At 46.7% G+C, this 23,773-nt stretch overlaps 1 protein-coding gene across 2 annotated transcripts in view; it reads right to left on the bottom strand.

Moving 5' to 3' along the window:
• Window positions 1-23,773, bottom strand: part of DOCK9 (dedicator of cytokinesis 9) — a 306,118-nt gene that overhangs the window by 24,258 nt on the left and 258,087 nt on the right. For both annotated transcript variants that reach the window (XM_024204291.2, XM_024204295.2), the window contains 4 exons: window positions 23,232-23,345; window positions 22,869-23,084; window positions 16,327-16,384; window positions 9,412-9,518 (listed from right to left, as the gene is read on the bottom strand). In XM_024204291.2, the coding sequence (XP_024060059.1) occupies window positions 9,412-9,518; window positions 16,327-16,384; window positions 22,869-23,084; window positions 23,232-23,345 (495 nt within the window). The remainder of the gene's footprint in view (window positions 1-9,411; window positions 9,519-16,326; window positions 16,385-22,868; window positions 23,085-23,231; window positions 23,346-23,773) is intronic.

Consider the following 23,773-nt stretch of genomic DNA (forward strand, 5'->3'; position numbering starts at 1 on the left):
CTTCAGTAGCTAGTCATCCAAGTAAAAGGAGAACAACTTGTTAGTCAGCAGGCTAGTAGTATTAAAGAGTATTAACATTATTTACAACTGATACTATGCTCAGCACTATACAAAACAGAGATAAAGGTGGTTCCTGCCCTGAAGATCTTAGAAGCTTAAAAGACAGACAAAAAGAAGCGGTACATAAGAAAATTCAGGTGATGGAATAACAGACATTCATTATTACTGATGAGTTCATTACTTGTGATCCAGCTGTGCTTATGGTGATGGGGAAGGGGACAATGTTTTTGGATGCTCCAGAGGTGGAACAGAAACATTTGATAGTTTTTCCTCCTTAAAATGAAATTATAACTTACACCTTCCAAGATATTTGTAAAAGCTTATCACCTGACTACTACTACATTTATGCTAGACTGGTCTAATTTTTCCTCAATTAAGTATGTTAAGTTTCTCCTCCCCATCTCTCCTTTACATGTACACTTAGGTACTTTATAACCCCCTATCATTTTGTGATAATCTTGTGAACTATAGACCTTGTTAAAGGTTTATTTATTTATGTCCTAGAGATTAAACTGGTGAAACCACATTCAAATATGACTGATAAAAACAGCCTTATGCCATAAGTTCAGTTATCACTCAGTGTTGTTTGTTTCCATGTTTCTTGTTTGTGCTTCCAAGATAAAAAAGTATTAGGGTTCATATTAATACATGCACTAAAATCACTAAACCATAGAATTTACTGTTATCCTCAAATTCTAACTTCATTTTTACAATCACATTTGTTGGATTTCTATTGCTTGTCAGATGCTCAAAACTAAACATGCATCACTACTATACAGTATATTATGTTTACCAGTAAAAAATGTAACTATCAGAAACTGCTTACAGTACAAGAGCACTGATTTTTTTTAAACATGCCACCATGAAATCACACTAGGCAAAGAAACTCTGGCCTTTATCTGTAATTTTTCTTCTCTGAAACAGTATGTTTGTTAACCTTGAACATATGGGTGGATCTGCTATCCAACAGGGAACTTGAAGGCATTACTGATGATTTCCAGCAGGAGGCACTAGAACTCACCCAACAACTGCTCCTCAAAACAATTTACTTGACTAATTATAAGTATGACCCTACCAATTTCGCAGCTGTGAAAAATGGGTCACGGACTGTGAAATAAGCCCTTCCCTGTGAAATCTGATCTCCCCCTTGCTGCTGGGAGTACCCCAGCCAGGGGCTCCTAGCTGCAAGTCCTCATTGGGCTGGAGAGGGACAGGACTTGTCCATCCCTTGCATGGCAGCTCTAGAGGGTGGGGATGGGAGATCAGGCCCACCTCGGAGTGCCTCCCCCTTCTGCAGGAAGCTACAGTGCTGAGCAGCAGCCATGGAGGTTCCTGCAGCTGGAGGAGGCTGGTGGACGTGGGTCTGAACTCCCCCTAGCCGCAAGTCCCTGCTGCTGGAAAAGGGAACCCCACGGTTACAAAACCATGAAATTTTAGATGTAAACATCTGAAAAGGTAAAACTGACCAATTTTAAAATCTTCTGGCTGTGAAATTGATCAATATGGACTGTGAATTTGGTAGGGAGAAGTAACACTATAGGAGCTGGTTAAAAACAACCAATTCCTTTTGATAATACAAACCCCTCAGTGCTTTCATTTAACTGCATTATTTTCTTCTCAGAACCTTACTGTTTCAGAGAATGGAAAATTTTGATAGATGCTCATTTTCTTTCTGTGAAGATCTCCACTAGTTCTTCACATCTGTGTTGTCTCCCTCTGCAGTGGATCCAGAGGCAGCTGAAAATGCTGCTTAGAAAAGCAGTCTGCTGTGCCAGGCTCATTCCTGCTGCCATCTGAATGAGTGCTTCTAAAATGCTATCAAACTGCTTCAGGTTAATTTCAGCATAAACCTTCTTTCTTTAAAACTTCAACTATAACTTCAATTCCTCCTTGTCTACATAAGGTTTTCAATATGCACTAAAATCAAAACAAACTTACTTTTATTTTTTTTTTCATTTTGGGAAGGACTAGCGGAGATCTTAATCATAGAAAGGAAATTTTCAACAAACATCACATTTTTCCATTCTATCTTGATAACAGTTTCATTTGTCCATTGAGACTAGAAAGTAATGTTCAGTCAGATTCTTAAAGAGGGGAGAAAAGGTGAGAAGAAAAAGAAAATCTCCCTCTCTAATAATACATCCTGTGTAGATGCTGTAGAGATATGTTAGTAGAAGATTATAATTTAGAGATGCTCCTTCAAAAGGGACCGTATTATGAACATAGGAATTTGGAGATGTGCCCTGGAGGCGGGGGTTGGGAACACGGTGCTGTGCCGCAGTTCTCAAGAGATGCTCTCCAGTTTGTTTTATTCCTTTCTCATTTACTGGTTTGTTATTTAATGAACCCCAAGATGGTTACAGATGCTTGCGCAACAGAATGAAAAATCTAACTTACAAAGATAAACAGCAATATGTACCTTGTTGCTTTGTAGTTTTTTTTCCCCCAAAGAGAAGTTCCTCTGCCCAAGATGCAGCTAGAGATCTGCAATGTGCTCTGGAATGGAATGTTGGCTAAGGAATTAACATTTGTTTCCCCTGAGGCAGCACTGTATCCATCCAGAGAATATTTAGATTGACCTGGTATCTCCAGAGGTGAAATGAAAACATTTTCAATTTCTTATAGAAATGTTTGTTTTAAATGGATATTCCTGGTTGCACTAAAGTGTTTTCACCTCATGCTTAGAATGCGGACAGAGGGAAGGCAGGATAATTTCCTGGGATGAGAAACAAAGTTATCTTTGTAAGGAATGACAAAGGGGCTTATATAATACAATCTCATTATTGTAAATTGTTCAGTAAAGTTCTTGCAGTTAGAGATATGGATGCTCTGAAATTCTCCCTGGGGAGTCCAAGTGCGGAGACCACAGTGGTGCTGAGTGGGATGGTGCCAGGGAACGGTGCCGCAGGGATGGTGAGCGGTGCTTTATCATCACAGGCTTGCCTCTGAATGGCGCGGCACCTTGTGGTGCCGGAGGTCTGTCCCGCCTGGCGGGGAACTCCGGTGCCATCATGGCAATCAGGTCCCTGGTCGCCTCAAATGTGTCCGGGATGGAAGGGAGCTCCAACTCCTCCACCTGACACACTCTAGCAGGAGAGTCCAATGATGCTGAATTCAATAGACCCCTCTGCAGGCCCGAAGTCGACGGTGCCGTTTCCTGCGAGAGAGGTGCTGAGTGCCCCAGCAAGGGACGCACACAGCTAGCGCTGTCAATGCCGGCTGCTCTCACCGCGGGTGAGTGCCGTCCATCAGTCTTCTTGTGCTGCTTATGCAGCACCGGTGAATGCGAGCGGTGCCCTGTTACCGCCATGGGTTTTGGCACTGGGGAGAGACGGTGCCGAGGGTCTCTATGCATACAGTCCTTCCTCGGTGCTGTAGCTTCTCTAACGGAGGCCGGAGCGCTCTGCACAGAGGTGTTGGTGCCGAGTGCTGCTGGGGACAGAAGGCTGCCTCCACGAGGAGTTGCTTGAGCCTGAAGTCCCTTTCCTTTTTCGTTCTCAGGCAGAACCCTTGGCAGATCTTGCAGCGATCTGTTTGATATGCCTCCCCCAGACACTTTAGCAGGAGTCATAGGGTTTGCCCCTTGGCATAGGCTTGTGGATGGTTCCATATGGTTTAAAGCCTTGGAATCGAGGCATGGCCACGAACCCCAAGAAGGGAAGGAACTGGGGTGGGGGGAACCCCCAACTCTAACTATTAACTACTGTAACTAACACTAACTATTTAACTATTTACAGGCTGACAAAACAGAGATACTAAGGGAAACGCTTGCTGAAGCAAGAGAGAGACTCAGCTCCAACGACCATCACTGGCAGTAAGAAGGAACTGAAGAGGTGGCGGGTCGGAGGGACTTATATACACCGCCATGAAGGTGTGACTCCAGGCAGATACCACTGGGGAAAAACCTTCCAATGACTGTGCACGTGGTGCACACACGCCTACTTGGAATCGGCATGAGCAAGCACTGGAAGAAGAACAGATACTTCCTTGAGTGGGATCTCCTGGCTCTGTGCCACCCATTTAAACAGTTCTTGGTACTGCTTAAAATCATCATCAGAGGTGAGAGGAGGGGGCATTATGTCTTCGTCTGGTGATGATGAGGAATTATGTGCAGGTGATGTTGTGTCCTGTTCTGTGCCCTCCTCCCTCTTGTCCCCTGTTTCATGCTGGACTTCTGAAGTATCTGGAATGGAGGATGGTGGTGGTGATCTTATCCTACTTCTATGTGGGGTGGGAGGTTGGTTATAAGGTGCCCTGTAGGCCGCCCCTGAGTCCCAGTGTGACCATTGCATGGGGAAGGGCATGGGTGGGCATATCCATGGCTGTCCAAACCAGGGCTGCATATCTTGTCCAGATTGGGCCATAGATCTCATGGGTCCCAAAGGTGGTCTGGTTATGATTGGTGAAGAATGGTGAGAGGAGAAGACACCCTCTTTGTGCTTATCGTCCTTGTTGCTAGAGAATGGTGGGGCGATGGGTGAGGCTGATTGTTCCGGTGCTGTATGCTCCAGGGAGCCATCGGTGCCGAAGAGTGGAGAGACTGGTATGGAGGACCCCAGGATCTCTCTATGATTTAGTAAATAGTGTGGTGCTGGTGGTTCCGGTGCTGTTGCTAACAGTGCCAGTGTTTTTGATGGTACTGTGGGTGGTGCTGATGCTTTGAGACTTGACTTGGTTGGTGCCGATGTTGCCATCTTTGCCCTCTCTGCTGATGCCAATGAAGTTGTCAGCATGAGTGGTGGTTGCATAGCCACTAGTGACAGCTTTGGTGCCTTTTCTTTCACTGGTGGTGTTGGTGCTGTAGAGGAGGTGGTAGGTTTAGACATGCTTCTAGACTCCTTGTCTTTACTATAGGACTTGACAGAGGTCCCGGTGCCTTGAAGGTGCATACACTTGGAGTGGTTGGCACCGAGGACAGCGACCTGGCAGAGGAGACATTTCTTTTTTGTCGGCTCTCTCTGTGGTGAGGTCATAGCACTTTTCTCAATCTTTTTGAGGAATGAGCCTTGTCTTTAGCGGAGGGTGAGGTACCCGGGATCACCCTGTAGAAGGGGTCTGTTGTCTGGGGTCTGAGGCCAGGCAGAGAGATTTCTCCATAAGTATGAACTTCAGGTGTAGGTCTCAATCCCACCTGGTTCTGGCCTTCAAGTTGCTACAGTGAGTGCACTTCTGGGGAATATGCGACTCACCAAGGCAGCGGACGCAGAGGGAATGTCCGTCTGAGGTGGGCATAGTGTCTCGGCACAAGCCACATCTTTTAAAACCTGGAAACCAGGCCCAGTTGAGTGCGTTTTGAAATAATATATATATATTTTAAATAACTAACTAAGACTAATACTTACTATAAACTGAAACTATTTCTAACTATGTTTTCTAGATCTGTCACTGACTGACTTTGGGACACTGTTACAGAGCTCCACTTCTGGCTGAGGATGGTTGAGAAGGAACTGAGGGGGTCGGGGCACGTGCGGTCTAGATGAGGTGCCAATGGTGCCACAAGACAGCGACTGCGCATGTGCAACCCAGATGGACACTGCCGCTGATATTCTCTGATCAACAGTGCAGGTATGCACCAATTCCTGAAGTGGAGCACCCACAGGGACATCACTTGAAGAAGAAGAATATCTATCTATCTATATCTGTATAATCATAATTCTCCACTGGTATTCCTTCCATGTAGAGGAGTGTGAATTGCTCACAGTGATTAACATCATATCCTTCTGATTCTCCAGGTAGATTTGGTGGTATATTTCATTTTCTCTGCATCCCACACTGACCACATTGACTGTAATTCTGTTAAAAAAAAAAGTCTATGCAATTGACTTTTTAAAAAACAAAACAAAACAGAATTGATTTTTTTTGGAAAATTTCCATAAGTAGGCCTGTAATGGGGGAAAAAGCCCAAGCAGTTTCCAATTGTTACAATTAAACATCTATGACATTATAAATAGTGGTCAGTTTTGAAATATTCCTTGAATGTATATTAGTCATTTTCTCTTACACTAGTGGTTCTCAACCTTTTTTGGGCTGAGGACCCATTTGTAAATCTTGATGTCCTGTCCCAAACCAGTAAATAACTTTAGTGCAAAAAAAATCTGGCTTACTAAATATTTCTTACCCACAATACATAATAAACACATTAACATAGTAAGTACTATATAAGTACACCATGTGTACCATAGTGGCAGATCCTGTGGCTCCTGTTCCGTGGGGCTGGCTGGACTCAGTTCCCTGCTCTGGGTGTTGCAACCTCTGGGCCATTCAGGTTTTTGGGAGCGGCCTCGCCAAATCTGAGTGAGCAGCACTGCAATCTGGCACATGGTGTCACAGTACTACTCACAAAAGTTTGACCCGGCCAGCCCCGTCATCATGCTGGAGGAGTGACTAACCTGAGCAGTGCTGTGATCCTGTGCACCAGGTCACAATGACTGGAGTGGGGAGCTGAGCCCAGTCAGCCCTGCAGAACTGGAGTTGCACGAGCTGCTGCTGTGGGGTGAGTGTGGGGAGGCAAACAACCCCTTGTGGAATGTGCCGTGAGTGCCGGGGCTGGAAGGTTGGCCAACTTGTGCCAACTTGTAGCAGGTGCAGATGCAGATACAGGAGGTGATCCACGATGAGATCCTCTGCGACGAGGCCAGAAGACCTTTTATATGGTTTGCCACCGCCACGAACAGCTGGTTTGATTTTCGGAACGGCTTTGTGCACTCCATGTAAAAGGCGAGCACCTGTCGAACGTCCAGTGAGTGGAGTCTTTGCTCCCGGCTGCTTGCATAAGGTTTAGGGTAAAAAACAGTCCTGGTTGGAGTGAAATTGGGACATAACCTTTGGAAGGAAAGCAGGGTGAAGTCTAAACTGCACCTTGTCCTTAAAGAAAACCGTGTAGGGAGGGTTGGAGGTGAGGGCCTTAAGTTCCAAAACACTCCTTGCCAAAGTAATGGAGACTAGAAAGGCAACCTTCCATGAGGCCCCATCAGTTTGGCGAGAACCAGGTTGAGATCCCACGCAGGGATTGGCTGCCGAACCTGTGGTACAGATGCTCCAGACCTTTGAAGAAGCGGCCAACCATGGGGTTGGCGAAAACGGCGTGCCCAATCACTCTCGGGTGCAATGCAGAGATAGCTGCCAAGTGCGCCTTGATGAAAGAAGCTGCCAGACCTTGCTGCTTACGGTGTAACAGGTACTCCAGGACGAGAGGAATGGGGGCCTGCAATGGCAGAGTACGGCCCTGGGAACACCAGACTGCAAACCTTTTCCACTTGGCCAGATAGGTGGACCTAGTGGAGGGCTTCCTGCTACCAAGCAGGACCTCTCTACCCGACTCTGAGCACATGAGCTCTGTGGGGTTTAACCATGAACTTCCAGGCCGTGAGGTGAAGAGACTGAAGCTCTGGGTGACGAAGGTGACCATGGTCCTGGGTGATCAGGTCCGGAAGTAGCGGCAGCGTGATAGGGGTGTCCACCGAAAGTCCAGGAGAATGGTGTACCAATGCTGGCGGGGCAACGCCGGTGCCAACATTCTGACCATTGCCTTGTCCCTGTGGATTTTGAGCAGGACCTTGTGCACAAGCAGAAATGGCGGGAACGTGTACAGCAGATGATCAGACCAGGGGAGGAGAAATGCGTCTGCAAGGGATCCTTGGCTGTGGTACCGAAAGGAGCAGAACCACAGGCACTTCCTGTTGCCCTGAGTGGTGAAGAGGTCGATGTGGGGAGTTCCCCACCTCTGAAAAACAGTGCCAGCTCCTGAGTTTTCGGCGCCAGGAGCTCCCCCATGGGATGCCCCGCAGTGGTGGCTTCCAAGGCAGCAGCCCTCAGTGCAGGGGGTTGGTCCCTGTCCTGCTTCGGCACTGGGGAGTGAGACCAGTGCCATGCAGTCTCCACCGGCTTCGGTGCCAAGGAGTGCCAGTGCTGAGGGTCTCTGTGCCCAGAGTCCTTCCTCTGCACCGCTTTTCTTACGGAGGCCGGAGCGCTCTGCACAGAGGTGAAAGTCCCGCTCCTTTTTAGTTCTGGAGTGAAACCCTCTGCAAATCTTGCACCGGTCAGTCTGGTGTGCCTCCCCCAGACACTTGAGGCAAGAGTCGCGGGGGTCGCCCATTGGCATGGGCTTGTGGCAGGACTTGCAGGGTTTGAATCCTTGGGATCGAGGCATGCCCCGAGTCCCAAGGGGAAGCAGGAAAGTTGGAGTGGGAAAGACCCCCCCACTCCTAACTAACTAACTAACTATAGCTAAACTATCAAAACTACGAGACTCTAAACTATATACGATGAGCATGGAAGAACTAGGGGAACACTTGCCAAAGCAAACCACCGCAATTCCAATGACTGTCACGGGCAGTAAGAAGGAACTGAGGAGGCACTGGGTCGGCAGTGTCATATATTGAGCGCCATGGAGGCACCACTCCAGGAGGCTCCACAGCCAACCCGATGGGTGCTGCTAGGGAAAAAACTTTCCGACAACTGTGCACATGGCGGGAGCACACCTAATTGGAATCAATATGAGCAATCACTTGAAGAAGTTTTGATACTTCTGGGTTCCTAAAGTCAGAAGACCTTGAGAGTATGTAGGCTTTGCGATCCTCCAGAAATGGCCTTAATAAGCACTGCTCAAATCGGGACAAAGTGGTTATGCTCCTACTTTATCAATCTTTTCTCACTTGGCAGAAGTGAAAATATACATATGGTAAATCAATCTATACCTTCACCCCAATTCAAACACATGGTATAAATTAAATAACGTAATCAGATTACTGGTAGACATTACATAAATCTAAATCTAAATCTACATTGGGGGGGGGAGGGGGATAGCTCAGTGGTTTGAGCATTGGCCTGCTAAACCCAGGGTTGTGAGTTCAATCCTTGAGGGGGCCACTTGGGGATCTGGGACAAAATCAGTACTTGGTCCTGCTAGTGAAGGCAGGGGGCTGGACTCGATGACCTTTCGAGGTCCCTTCCAGTTCTAGGAGATGGGATGGGATCTTTGTTGGTGAAGTGGTCAAAATCTTTACTATGGTTAGTCCTAGCTAGTATATAAAACAATCATCAGGGTAGTTTGTCAGTTAGCATAGTTTTTTTACCCCATGTAACAGTCTTTTTTACTTGTTTTTATGTTCTTGGTTAATCTCTTTAGGTTACCTTTTTTTTCCTTTGAGGATTTTGAACTACTGAAATGCTGCTGTTATTTTTCCAGAAATGTACACTCAGTTATTTAAAGGCTGGTCAGCTCAGTTAACTCATTTTATAATTAACTCCAAGAGTGAAATAGACAAAATTGAAAAATCATAAAATTAACACTGTAAAGCAACAATTGTTTATGAGAGTTGAATTTAATATATATGAATTTTGCTTACTCACTTCATTGAAGTGAACATCTTGCATCCCAACATCCTCCATCATTGAAGCCTCTTCATCTATATTTGGCGTGATTATTCTGAAAGTAGTACAGCCTTGCTTAAACATTCCTATTATTGAAAAAGAAAAATATACACATTAAATTCATTGCTATCCAAATATTTTTGTCCGCTCATTAGGATTATGTTAAGTCATTGTGCACCAGTTTTGATGAGACAGAGAATCCATGCTAATGTATCTGAATGCACCTACCACCAAAATGATAAAGAAAAATTTGCAATGTGCTCAATGAATTATTTAAACCAACACATATCTTTAATATTTACTTTGAACATTGGAAGAAGTAAAAATTTCAGTAATATTTCTATTCTCTTTCCTCCAAAAAACCAAGGTGGTCGGGGCCAATTATTAATGGATAATATTCATTTATGACTGAAGATGGAGAAGGATTTATTGTTCTCTTGTAGCACTTTATTTCTCCTGTAATCTAGGAAGTTTTCTGTGCTAAAACAAAAAGTGAAAAATGTCATTAAACTTTATGCAGTCAGAAATTACACAAACATAAGGTTTTGAAAAAAACTGTTTCAAGAGGTAAGTTGGTAGCATTGTTTACTTCTGCTGCAAACTGCAGAAAACTAATGAGCACAATAAATCGCTCTTTGAAGATTTTTTATACTGCTTCCAGATATCAAGAAAACTTGTTATCAGTGGATTAGCAAAGTATACCTCTACCCCGATATAACGTGACCCAATATAACATGAATTTCGATATAACACAGTAAAGCAGCGCTCGAGGGGGGCGGGGCTGCACACTCCGGCGGATCAAAGCAAGTTCGATATAACATGGTTTCACCTATAACGCGGTAAGATTTTTTGGCTCCCGAGGACAGCGTTATATTGGGGTAGAGGTGTAGTTCATAGCCTGTTTGTTGTGGGAACTTAGTTAGAATTAACTCTCTGATGCAGAAAGTTAGGATTTCCCAATGTAAGTAGGAACATAGGAACTGCCAAACAACAATGTATTCAACGTATCACAAATAAGTATCTCCCTTGTCGGAGAAAAACACAGTTCTCACTCTCTGGTTGGGTCAGCAAAGTCAGATACTTTATTCTCAAGCAATTGCATAGAGGGAGAGAGTGCACTAGGACACAGGGTTTCTCCCTCCTACACAGGTCTCTCTACAGGTAAACAATTACAGCAAGCATTTATACCTTTTGTTACATACAATAATGAGCAACAGCTGCATTTTGTTTATACATAGGTCATCCTATCTTATTTTTCACATCTATTTAGACTCTAGTCTACATTCCATATTTATCTACACAAGGTCGCAACAACTTCTCACACAGTTCTTTCCCATTCGCATCACACAATCCTCGCTTCTACAAATCTTACGTTATTAGGGTTACAGTTAGCCTGACTCTTGCTAACGGAGAGTGTTCGCATTGAAATCCCTTTCAAATCCCTGTCAGTGCTCTCTCTACTTCCACACCTCCCACCTTTTGTACTTCTAGTACAACAAAGATTCTCAAACTTCTATTTGCATTAAGCCTTGGATTTCAGATTCTACATCAGATGCTTCAACCTTAGGGGTTTTGATTGGATGCAATGACAATGCATCATTAGCCTGGGCATGAAAGGTATTACTATTATCACGTCCTTTACAACAACAATAACAATCCTAAACCAAACAACAATAAAAGCAGTAACATTCCCACATTAATAATATGATGGGGTTGTTGTACAATTTTAGTCACAAAGCACAATACATCATACTTAGTACATAAAGTAGACACTCTATAAGCTGTATGAAAGGCATTCTTTTCAACTTGATATATATTTTGAAGCATGTGAATTTGACCTTGTACCTCAGAGATTCTTTGAACCTCTGATAACAGTGAAAGCAAATTTTGAAATCGATCAGGTACTAAGCTAGTCCAGTTAAAGGGTATCTGGAACCTAAGGGCTACTTGTAAAATAAAGATCACTCCGAATGGCCATCAATAATACATCTCAGGTCCAGAGAAGCTGTTATGAAAGAGTCTAATGAAAGCTATTACTACACACCAAAACAGATTTAAGTACCTATTAAATTCATGACTAGGAGGAAAGGATATAATGAAGCTGAAAATAAACACTTAAAATGAAGTCCTTAGCTGTAAAAACTTGAATACCAATATTAGTAACAAATGCTCCAGAGGTAACCAGACCAACTATGTACAGTTGCCCAAAAAAATAGTCCCATTGTAAAGAGCCCACTTAGCATCTGACCTTTTGCCTTGTAAGCCATTCAGTGTTGTTATCAGGTACGTGAATTCCCAAGGTTTTCAGTGTGGCACAGGAGTTCTTGAGTGTATGCAAGGCTGCATCTGTGGTGTCCACAAATAGTTTAGTCCTCGATTGTGGCCTGGATTTCCTTGGAGAAGCCGGAAAGGTGGAGCCAAGAGGCCCTCTGCATGACTACTGACGTGGCGATGGAGCGAGCTGCCGTGTCTGCAGAATCCAATGATACCTGCAAGGCCATCCTGGCAATCAGGGAACCTTCTGAGATGTTCGCTTTGTATTGTTCTTTTTTGTCTGTTGGGAGATGCTCAATAAACGTAGACATCTGTGCAAAAATGTTGTGAGTGTATTTGGCTAATAGCGTGGAGTAGTTAGCGATATGTAACTGAAGAGTCGCTGAGGATAGGCCTTTCTACCAAACAGGTCAAGGCGTTTCCCCTTTTGCTGGCATGTAATACTTCTTGTCTGAATGTTACAAGAAGGTGGGGCCGTGGGCGGTGTCTGCCAGACCGTTTTTGCTGGGTCTATAATGGCAGAATTAATAGGCAATGCAATCTTGGCCGCAGAAGAGGCATGGAGAATATAAGCAAGCTTACGCTGTGTCTCTGGCAGCTCTTCTAAGCAGATGCCTAGGGAATCAGCCACACGCTTGAATAGATCTTGGAAAGATTGAAAGTCATCCCCCGGTATGGGGGGGAGACATGATTGTGTCCTCCAGGGACGATGAAGAAATATGGGTAGGAGGTAGGATGTCACCCTCTATTAAGTCCTCATTGCCCTCATGCTCCTCCCCGGTGACTTCAGGGGAGGCTGGGGCAACCAGTGAAGTATATCTAGCTGATCTTGGTGTTCTGGACCTGGATTGGTTAGAGGACTGAATATTTTGAGCCCTGTACAGTGCCCAGGGTCCCAGTAGGGCCAGTTTGGTGGGAGGGCCATGGGGGGGGAATCATCCATTGAGGGGGTTGCCACACTGTGGGTTGTAGCCCTGAGGTTCCAGGTTTGAGCGATGAATGGCGTGGGGTGCCCATCCTATCAGCCACTTCGTCCTCCTCAGCGCTTGAGAGAGGAGGGGCTAAGCTAGCAGGTGTAGTCGTGAGACTCATGGCTGGTCTGGCCCGGGTGCCATCTGTGCCAAAGAGAGGAGTGCCCGAGGTGGAGGCAACGACCAGGTCTGCCTGGCTAACAAAATGCTGCGGCATCGGGAAGTTAAAAGCAGGCATAGGAGGCACACAGAAGTTAGTCAGCGTCTGTGCTGCCGGTGCTGTGGGCTTGCTGTAATGAATAGGAACAGCAGGTGGCGCCATAGCACTGCTCGGTGCCAAGGACTTCAGCTCTCTAGGCTGTGAGGGAACAGGCTTTGTTTTGCCACAGCTGCCTGTCTTAGAGCTAGACCGCACGGGGTCTTTCGCTCCTAGGGATGCTTCTGCACTGGAGGAACCCAGTGATACGTGGTCTGAGGCTCTGCGTGCCGATGGTACCGGGGCGGATTTAGAGGTCGGAGACTGCTTTTTGCATCACGAGTCTCCCTGGGGGGAAGAGGAGTGAGACCGCTTCTTTGTTTTCATGGGGGCTGCGTCCTTTGTGCTTGTCTTAGAGGAGGCTCCGATGTCCGACACAGCAGTTGGGGAGTGAGTGAACTGGTGGGGAGGGGTCCCCTGCTCAGGGTCAGAGGCAGGATGCAGGAATTTCTCCATAAGCATTGGTTTGAGCTGGAGTTCCCTAGCCTTTCTGGTTCGTGCCGTTAACTTTTTGCAGTGGTGAGTGGCATGGGAAACGATCGCATAATGCAACGTGAAAGTGTGCACTGAGGACCAGGGAGCAGCCCTGCAGATGTCCTGGATAAGGACATGGGCTACGAAGGCCGCCGATGAGGCCTGAGCCCTAGTTGAGTGAGCCCATACTATAGGTGGTGCGAGAACCCCTGGTAGGTCGTAGCATGCCCGTATGCATGACGTGATCCACTGGGACAGTCTCTGGGTGGAGATCGGTTGACCGCTCATGCGCTCGGCCGAGACAACAAAGAGTTGCGAAGACCTACGGAACGGCTTAGTCCGATCCAGGTAAAGGGCGAGTGCCCTGCGCACATCGAGCGTATGGAGGCGGCGCTCCTCGTTAGAGGCGTGCGGTTTAGGGCAAAGGACAGGTAGGAAGATGTCCTGGCTCATGTGAAAAGTGGAGACCACCTTGGGAAGGAATGCGGGGTGCGGGCGGAGCTGAACCTTGTCTTTGTGAAAGACTGTGTAAGGGGGGGTCGCAGGTTAGGGCCCTAAGCTCCGAGACCCGCCAGGCTGACATGATGGCCACGAGGAAGGCCACTTTCCAGGAGAGGTGAGACCACGAGCATGTGACCAAGGGTTCAAACGGGGTCCCGTGAGGCGGGACAGTACCAAGTTCAGATCCCACTGGGGAACAGGCATTCTAACATAAGGGAAGGACCGATCTAGCCCTTTCAGGAAACACCCGGTCATGGCATGGGAGAAAACCGAGTAGCTCTGAGAGAAGGTACTCAAGGATAAGCTGAAGCAGGGCGGACGTTGGGGAAACGCCCCGCTTGCCCGCCCACCTGGAGATCCTGGACCACTTTGCCAGGTAGGCCTGGCGTGTAGATGGCTTCCTACGGAACTTTACCAGACAGCCTGGAGGGTTATGAGAGCGGAGGCTGAGGGCTGTGTCCTGACCGGACACTGGGCGACGAACGAGCCCGAGAGCGGTCCCCTGACTGGGATCTGAGGCAGGTCAGCGTCGGCTGGTGGGGGCCCAGCAGCAGCTTGCCTCTGGACTGGGATCCGGGTGCCGGCGGTGCCCCAGGCACCTGCAGGGACATAATGCCTTTGGCCGCCTGCAAAGCCTCCCGTGTCGAAGGCATGCGGACTTCAGCCGGCGAGGCCTGAGTCGACACAACCGGGCTGCTCCGCTCGACCTGTCTCTATGCTTCTGCGACGATGATGCCTTTCTCTGTTTCCTCGTCGGGGAGCGGTGCTGGTCACTGGCGGGTGCTGGGGGGTTGCTGCGCACCAAAGATAGGGTGCCCGGTGCCGACTCCGCTCGGCGCACCGGGGTCGGAGCCAGTGCCGACTCCATGAGAAGGGCCTGAAGTCGGATGTCTCTTTCTTTTTTAGTTTTGGGTTTGAAGGACCTACAGATTTTACAGCGGTCGCTACTGTGGGTTTTGCCCAGGGAGCGGAGGCAGTCGGAGTGCGGGTCACTCCTGGGCATTGAGCGCCTACACGACTCACACGATTTAAACCCTGGGGCATGCCCCGGCCTGAACTCTAACTAAGCTAGAACTTTTAACGAACTAACTGATATAGGTACTACTGAATGACGAATGAGGTTGGGAAGTGCTGCAGCTAAGCTGGAGCGAGTAGTTCCGATGCACCTTCACTGGCGGCAAGAAGGAACTGAGGGTGGGGGGAGCGCGCGGCTCCCCTTATAGCACGCTATAGCGGCACTCCCCCCTACAGGTACTGCTCAGGGAAAAACGTCCGGCACTGGTGCACATGGCAAGCACGCACACCTACTGTGGAATACACATGAGCAAGCACTCGAAGAACTGGGGGATGGTTGGCTGCGCGTGCGCGATACCCACTCAGAGCAGCACGAGCTGGCTGCAGCACGTGTGTGGCCAACCAGGGCACTGCTACCTTAAATCTCCGACTAGAAGCTCAGGGGCGCTCACACATCTAAAAGTGGAGCACCCACAGGGACATTCCTCGAAGAAGAATGGCTTAAATTCCCCCCCACCCCCCATGCACTTCTGAACGATGAAGAAGGTGGAGAAGAACCTTGAGAATTTTTCTTCTGAGGAATGCCCTCTAATAGTCTCATATCTAAAAGATGAGATATCTTGTTCTGGATCAGATTGCACTTTACAGGGTTGTTAGAGATGGTGAGTTGGATGAAGATCCGATGGGGTAGAGCCGGTCACTTGAGGGAGTATCTCTGACTTACTGTGTTCTTGACTCACTTGCCTGTGGTCGATGTAACACATTCCTCCAGGAAACAGGAAATTCTGCCCCCTACCTTTTCATAGGAATCTTACAAATGTATCAGGACACCACTGGCTGGGAACTTTGGAGTCTTTCCAGTTATAAGTGGTCTCTCCCTTTAGACTGAAAGCAGGAAAAAACCTGAGAGTGATCAAAACCCCTTTTCCTTCAGACAGCTGCTGGTACACAATCTTTGAGCACTTCTAAAATTAATTGGCTCACGTAATAAATCTTCAAGGAAGTGTCCCAAAAAACCTAAGGGAGATATACTTGCATTTATTTTGGCCTCTTTTGTTTGGTGAATAAGAATGCTTACTGCTCTTTGTATGTTTAGAAAAGAACTAACTTCAGCAGTTAGGCTGAATGGGAGTTGAGGCAGTAGTCATGGAGACTTTTTCTTTTCTGAAAGCTTTGCTTAGATAGTTTACTAGCTTAAAACCCAATTTCTGCCCTTAAATACAGAGATGCAATTTTGACTTTCTTGGGAGGCATATACATGTATCTAATAGCAGATTTTCCCCCTTAGTGAGCAATAACCCACCCAACCTGTCTCTCAGACAAATCAATGGTTTTTGTTAATCTCAAACTATAATGAATATAAAAAAAATATTGAAGTAGTCATGGAGGAGTTTAAATTCATACCTTTGCGTGTCAGATATTCTGCCACCAGTGCTGCTACATGGACATAGCACATTGCTGCCTAAAGCATAATAGAAATAGTAAAAATGTTACAAATGGTAATTATAATGGAACTTCTAACACAAATAATGTACATATACAGAAAAGACACACATTTTTAAAAGCTAGAGGAGGCACAAGTTTTAAAAGCAAGGCAGAAGATACAAGTCCTAATCCTGCAATTATTAACACACACAACTTCTATCTATGTGAACAGAAAATCTGAATGTGCCATAACTAAGACTGGATACCTAGTTCTTTGATTTAAACATATTTAATAGAAGAAGCAAGTCTCATGTCAACACGAACTTAATTTAACAATCAAGAAGCAGAACAGGAATGAGAAATGTCTTTTCTGCTAATAGAATCTCCCAGAATTATAAGATGTATAGGCTGTTCCCCTTTTCTCTCCAGTTCTACAGGTGGTTTAATGTAACACAGCCTATGCGCTGGTCACACCCCCTTCACTGGCTTGCTCCCAAATGATTCATTCCAAAGCTGTGTCAAAAAACTTTCAGAATATGACTAGTATTAATAACTTCAATGCTATTCATAAGCTATGGACAGTAGGCTATCTGGCCTACAAACTGTAAATATAAAATTAAATTTAATTACTTGGGTAATAAGCCATACAAAGAGACTGCGACTGTGAGACATGCTGCTAGCAGAAAGGAAGTTATCAGATAAGAAATTTCCCATTCTGCAGCCAAGATTCTCCCACACTTCTGAGATGGATGGAAAGAAATAAGCAGTGAAAACAAATAGAGAAGGATAAAAGAAAGACAGATAGGAAAAGACTCCCCATGAAATTAAATATCAAAATGACAAGTTATGTCTTTCTGAATCATCTCATGAAGCACTTTACAGCCAAAGGAGGACTCTAAAAAGGACACAAAGTCTATAGTGTTTTATAGTGTGTCATAAAGGTAGGAGATGACCAAACTGCTGCCCTACAGATTTCTTCAGTGGAAGCACAAGCTCTCTTTCTGTCCACAATCTTGCCATAGACCCATGGAGTGTGTCTTGATTCCATCAGGAGCAGGTTCACCTGATGCCTTATATGACTCTATGATGCTTAACTTGATCCATCCAGCCAAAAATAATTTGGATGCCCCAAGTCCTTAGTACTTTGGGTGTAAGGGGACAAACAAGGAGCCTGACCTTCTTAAGCGTGCCAGATATATATCTTTAGGCTCTATAAACAAATTATGCTATAGCTTTTCTGTAGTATGCTGTGTCTTTGGACAGACCTGTGAGGCACTGAAAAAGAAGCTTACCTTTGGTAAGAAAGACTCTGGAGTCCTCAATACCACCCATCATCATCATCATCATCTAATACACAACATGGTTCCTGCATGAATAAAGCTGCAATCTCAGAGACTTGTTTTGCAGACATGATAGTGGCCAGAAAACAGGTTTTAATGGTGTGATGGAGCAAGGCCAGATGGCTACAGTAAAGTAGTGAGGAACAGGTATGTTAGCCCCAGGCTAAACAAATCCCTGGTACCATGGTAACCAAATGGCAGTTGCTCCAGGTTAATCAAGACACCTGGGGCCAATTAAGATCCTTCTAGAAGGCAGGAGACAGAGCTAGATTAATTGGGACACCTGAAGCCAATCAAGGACTGGCTGGAACTAGTTAAAAGCCTCTCAGTTAGTCAGTGCGGTGTGGGTGTCAGGAGCTATAGGAGGGAGCTGTGCTGTTGGAGGAACGAAGTAGTATGAATCCATATCAGGTGCAAGGAAGGAGGCCCTGAGGTAATTGTGTGGGGAAGTAGCCCAGGGAATTGTACATGTCCTATTTCCAAAAAGTCAGCTTTCATAGCTGCTAAAGTTTAGGGTCCCTGGGCTGGAGCCCGGAGTAGAGGGCGGGCCCGGGCTCCCCTCTCCCCTCCCTGATTAATCACTGATACTGGGAGACAACAGAGACTGTGTGAGGGAGGGTTGTTTCTCCTCACCTCCCTTGCTGGCTTATGATGAAAATGGCTCAGTAGACTGTGACCCTTGCCTCTAGAGAGAGAAGGGCTATGTGGAGGGTCACAGTGAGCCTCAGAGGCTAGCAAAAATCCATCAGGAAACGCAGGACCCACGGAGTCAAGAACAGAACTTTGTCACAACGGATACACAGAAAGATGTGACTGACGTCAGGTGTTCAAAGGGTTGGGCAGTCAGGGCTTTTAGCACAATGTGAGGTCCCATTTAGGAAAGAACTGTGTCTGAACTGTGGGTCTAGCCAGTCTGATTTCTCTTGAGAACTTGAGATTTGAAGATCATCTCTGAAGAATTCAAGCACCCAGTTTTCAAGACACTACTTATGGCTGACACTTGCACACTACGTACTAGGCCAAAGATCCTCGTCCACACCACCCTGAAGAAAATCTAGAATAGCAGGAATTCTGAGGTCCTCAGGGTTAATGTTGTTTTGACATTATCTGGAAGTGTGTCTCTGGGAGTAAGGTTCTGGCCCGGGTGGAATCGAGCACCATACCAATAAATTCTATCCTCTGAACGGGATGAACGTTGACTTCTGCTCGTTTATCAGCAGGCCCAGTGCTGGGAAGGTAGCTTGGACCAGACTGATGCTGGCTCTCACCTGGGCCTTGGATTGGCCCTTAACCAGCCAGTTGCCGAGGTTAGGGTAGAACTGCACCATTCGCCTTCCGCCATGCATTTCGTGAATACCTGAGGGGCTGTCGACAGGTAATGGGTCTGGGTTCATGACAACCCTGAGAAATCTTCTGTGGCCCGAAATATGGAGATGTGAAAATAGGTTTCTTAAATTGAGGGTGGTGCACCAATCACCTGGATCCAGGGAGGGAATAATGGAGACTAGGGAGACCTTGCGGAACTTCAGTTTCTTGAGATAAGTGTAAGGAAACGCAGGTCTAGGATGGGTCTGAGACCCCCTTTGGCCTTCGGCATTAGGAAATAATGGGAGTAGAACCCTTTTCCTCTCAAGCTCTGAGGTATCTTCTGCATGGCCCCTATCCAGAGGAGGGCTTGCAGCTCCTGGGCTAAAACCTGTGAGAAGGGTCCCTGAAGAGAGATGGGGAAGGGAGGGATGGAAATAAACTGGAGAGTGTAATCTTCCTCCACCATAATCAGTGTCCAGCAGTCCGAGGTGATGAGGGACCACACCAGGCTGATGCCAGAGAGACGGTCTGAAAACAAAAAGGGGGCAGGATCTGGTACAAGAATTGGTATAACTCCCTTGGGCACCCCATCAAAAGATTTGCTTGGAACCTCCTGGGTATCTGTGAGGGCCCGGTAGCAAGGCTGAAGCAGGTTGGGGCAGTTGTCTGCATTTATAACTCATTTTGCTTCTTAAACAGCTCCTGATGTGAGAAGCAAACCCGTTGTTGAGGCCTGAAGTGTTTCCTCAAAGGCGCCGGAGCACAGAGACCCAGGGATTTGAGAGTGGTTCTAGAATCCTTCAGGCCGCAAACCTTCACATCTGTTTGTTCAGAGAAGAGAGAAGTGCCTTCAAACAGAAGGTCCTGGATGGACTGTTGAACCTCTGTTGGCAGACCTGAGGACTGGAGCCAAGAGCATCTACGCATGACCACTGCAGAAGCCATGGATCTAGCAACCGTATCTGCCGGGAGGCCTGTAACGAACCTATAGGGAGACCCTGGTCACAGACTTCCCTTCCTTCACCAGCGTGGAGAACTCCTGCCTTGGACTTCTGGGGAAGAGAGCCCTTGAACTTCATCATCGATTCCCAAACATTAAAATTGGTACTATGGCGCCACCTGCTGTTCCTATTCATTACAGCAAGCCCACAGCACCGGCAGCACAGACGCTGACTAACTTCTGTGTGCCTCCTATGCCTGCTTTTAACTTCCCGATGCCGCAGCATTTTGTTAGCTAGGCAGACCTGGTCGTTGCCTCCACCTCGGGCACTCCTCTCTTTGGCACAGATGGCACCTGGGCCAGACCAGCAACGCCTGCTGGTTGGAGATGCAGAGCTGTAGACCCACTGCATAATAAACCTTTCTGCCAAAAGGTCTAGTCTCGTTGCATCCTTTGCTTTGGGGGTCGCTTCTTGCTGATACTGTCTGTCCCCCTTATTGGCCACCAAGAGCACCAGGGACCCTGCTGGAGGGGGAAGGAAGAACAAGTACTTGTAGCCTTGAGTGGGAATAAATTACTTCTTTGTTGCCCTTTTTGCCGTGACAGGTAGGGAGGATGGGGCTTGCCAAGGGCTTTAACCGGTCCCATCATGGCCTCATTGAGAGGGTGGGCCACGTTTGACGGGCCCGCAGCAGTCAAGGTATTGACCAGGCTATGGGAGGATTTTTTGACTACCTCCACTTCCAGCCCAAAATTCAAAGCCATTCTTTTCAACAGCTCCTGGTGAGCTGCGAAGTTGTCATGAGGGGGGATACACGTGCCCCAGACACTATCTCATCCAGGGAGGAGGAGGAAGAGGCCTGCACCAGCAGGGGGTCCTCTTCCTCTCCTTCTGCACCAAGCGGGTCCCATAGATCTAGGTTTTGAGGCTCGGTACCAGAATCCGGGTTTGGTGCCAGTCATAGGGACGGGGCGCTCTTTTGTCCGGGACTACAGAGTACAGCATCGGGGGGAACCCCCATAGGTTCCAAAATGGTCACTGCATCTGCACAGACCAGTGCCCACTGTGCAAGTACTCAGCAGTACCTCTGCGCCCTGATCCACCGACTGATAGGGCTGCCCAGGTGGAAACTGGCAATGGTTCCTCGAGTGGGACTCTGCTTCTGACTCCTATGAAAAACTTTCCTCCGAAGATCATGGAGGGGTGGTACCTGTCGGTGCTTGGGAATGGTGCTGAGGTGGGAAGACCTGCATCAAGGCAAGCAGGGACCGTTTCCTTCTAGATGGTACTGATGAGGCCGGTACCAAACGGGAGCCCAGGGCCACATGCTCCCTTCTACTCCCCAGCACCGACGCCGCTGATTCTTGTACTGTCAGCAACAGCGGTACTGACAGTGCCAGCAGGTCCTTGGCCACATCCGGGGTAGATGGCACCGTGATCCTGCTGGTGCTGCATTGCCCTTCCAGTGCTGAAGGATGGTCAGGAACTGGACTCAACGGAGCCTGCCTATGAGGCGGAGTTGACACTGCCACCTATGGAGCAGTGGCAGAAGAGTGGCCAGACTCAGGTCACATTCCACTGCGCTCCCCATGCTTGATTCTCTTCACAGTTGGGGAACATCCCCTCTTGGCCAGGTGCATCTTATGTTTTTTCTTCTGCACCGGTGAAGAAGAATGGTGCTGAGACACTCTCACAGCAGGAGGTGCACTCCACACTGATGCAGAGGTACTGGGTGCTGAGTTGGACTGGCTCCGCTCCGATGAGGGACGGACTACTGCCTCCATCAGGAGGGACTTCAGCCTGGCCTCCCTGGCCTCCTTTGTATGGGGCTTGAAGTCCCGACAGATCTGGCAGGGCTTCCTGATACGAGTTCTCTCACAGGCACTTCAGACAACTGGAGTGCGGGTCACTCACAGACATGAGTTTTCTGCAGGAGGCACAGGGCTTGAAATCTGGGGACCAAGGCATGCCCCAGCACTGGGAGCAGATGAAACTCCGCTAACAGGGTGAGACATGCCAACTAACTATATACAACTAAACTACAACAGTCCAAACTGAGAAAATAAAGAACTGGGATAGAGAAACAAAGGACAAGGACTAAAGTACGACCACTGAATAAGAGTTTGCCAAAGCAGGAGCTGCTATTCCAGCGACTGTCATGGGCGGTAGGAAGGAAGCGAGAGGGTACGGAGCTGGCCGGGCCCTTACACCAGCACATGAGCGCACAGCACCAGAGGGCACTTGAGCCAGCCTGATGGATACCACAGAGGGAAAAATCTCCAATGACTGTGCATGCACCGCATGCACACCTAACATGAAATGGACATGAGCGAGCATTCAAAGAAGATCATTTTGTGTCACTGAGAACAAACATCCAGAAAGAGCTGAGACACATTCTACATGCTTAAATATATTCATTTACTTTGATCAAAGCATATCCAATTGTTTTTTCCTAACATACTAGAAATACATATTTTCACAAGAGAATGGTGGTATCAGATAGCATTTTGTTGTGGAAAAAAAAATCAGTGACATTTATTTTAAATACATAAATTTTCTGCAAACACTCAAAACTAGAATTATTCAAGCTGGCAGTGTACAACTAATTTAGAAACAAACAAATAGCAGTTGTTGGGAGGCTTCAATTACATTAAGGCTGTAAGATACGGATAAGTGAGGGGCATTTCTAACTAGAGGGCATGCCTCCTGTAGCTCATGCAGAACATTCCTGCCTTAATATTACATCATGCTATGACAGTTTTACATATGTATTACATAGAGAGTCAGAGACAATGGCAACTTACTAATTTTTATGGGCAGCACGGAAAGCTATGACAGCTATTAACACAATGGTTATCTAGCATGGGAAATGCCGAGGGAAAAATAAGCACATTGATTAAGCAGCTAAAATATTTTGCTTTTCATCTGATACCTCTGAAAGATCCCCATTTTTAACATGAATTCTTGCCATGCTGTCTAGCCACGTCTTCCTGAGTTCAGGCGTGCTGGCATAAGACTTTGCCAAACTGTACTGGAGATCCACAAGCATTTCTGGATCATTCTCGTGCTCCTTCATTTGAGCTGTAGCCATTAAGACTGTCCGAATCCGCTTTGTCAAATCCTTTACGTCAGAAGAGAATGTAGTATGCTAAAATAAATTTTAAAAAAGTTTAAGAATTATTTATTTTTTATTCCTTTCATAATCTAAGCGATAGAATATTAGAAGACGTTAGGGAACTATTTTCAAACAAACTCTCTGGAAGCCTTTATGCGGTATGAAAAAGTCAGTACTAACCTTAATAAGTCTGTCACTGTTGGCACAGTTGTTAATGATGGAAAGAGATTGCTGAAATCTAGTTCCTCCAATTCCAACGACATCAGCGATCAACTGACTCACTGAAATAATAACCTTGACAAAAAAAAAAATCTAGTAAATGTATGTTTACATCCTGCAAGTATCCCTAAAAGATTTTTAGTTCAGAAGGTAGGCATGTGTTCTTTTCAATTGACAATTTTTTCTAATCTGATATAAACTTAACAGAAAAATGTCAAAAGCTTACAAGTAATGACAAATAGACAATTTGAACTTACTGCAAACATGTCTTCTCATAAAGGAAAGTTACTTACTGTATTGTAACTGCAGTTCTTCGCGATACGTGGTCCCCCATCTGTATTCCACTGTGGGTATGCATACGTGCCAGGAGCTGGAGAATTCTTGCAAGCAGTTTTGGCTGGTTGGCACCTAACTCCCTGTTCTCCCCGTGCTCCAAACCGAGGGTATAAGGGGCAGGGTGGACCAACTGCCTCTCCAGTTCCTTCTCTATTGTGAATCCTGAT

Source organism: Terrapene carolina, unplaced genomic scaffold (assembly GCF_002925995.2).
Source record: "Terrapene carolina triunguis isolate 2854851 unplaced genomic scaffold, T_m_triunguis-2.0 Scaffold21, whole genome shotgun sequence".
Taxonomy (NCBI): Eukaryota; Metazoa; Chordata; order Testudines; family Emydidae; genus Terrapene; species Terrapene triunguis.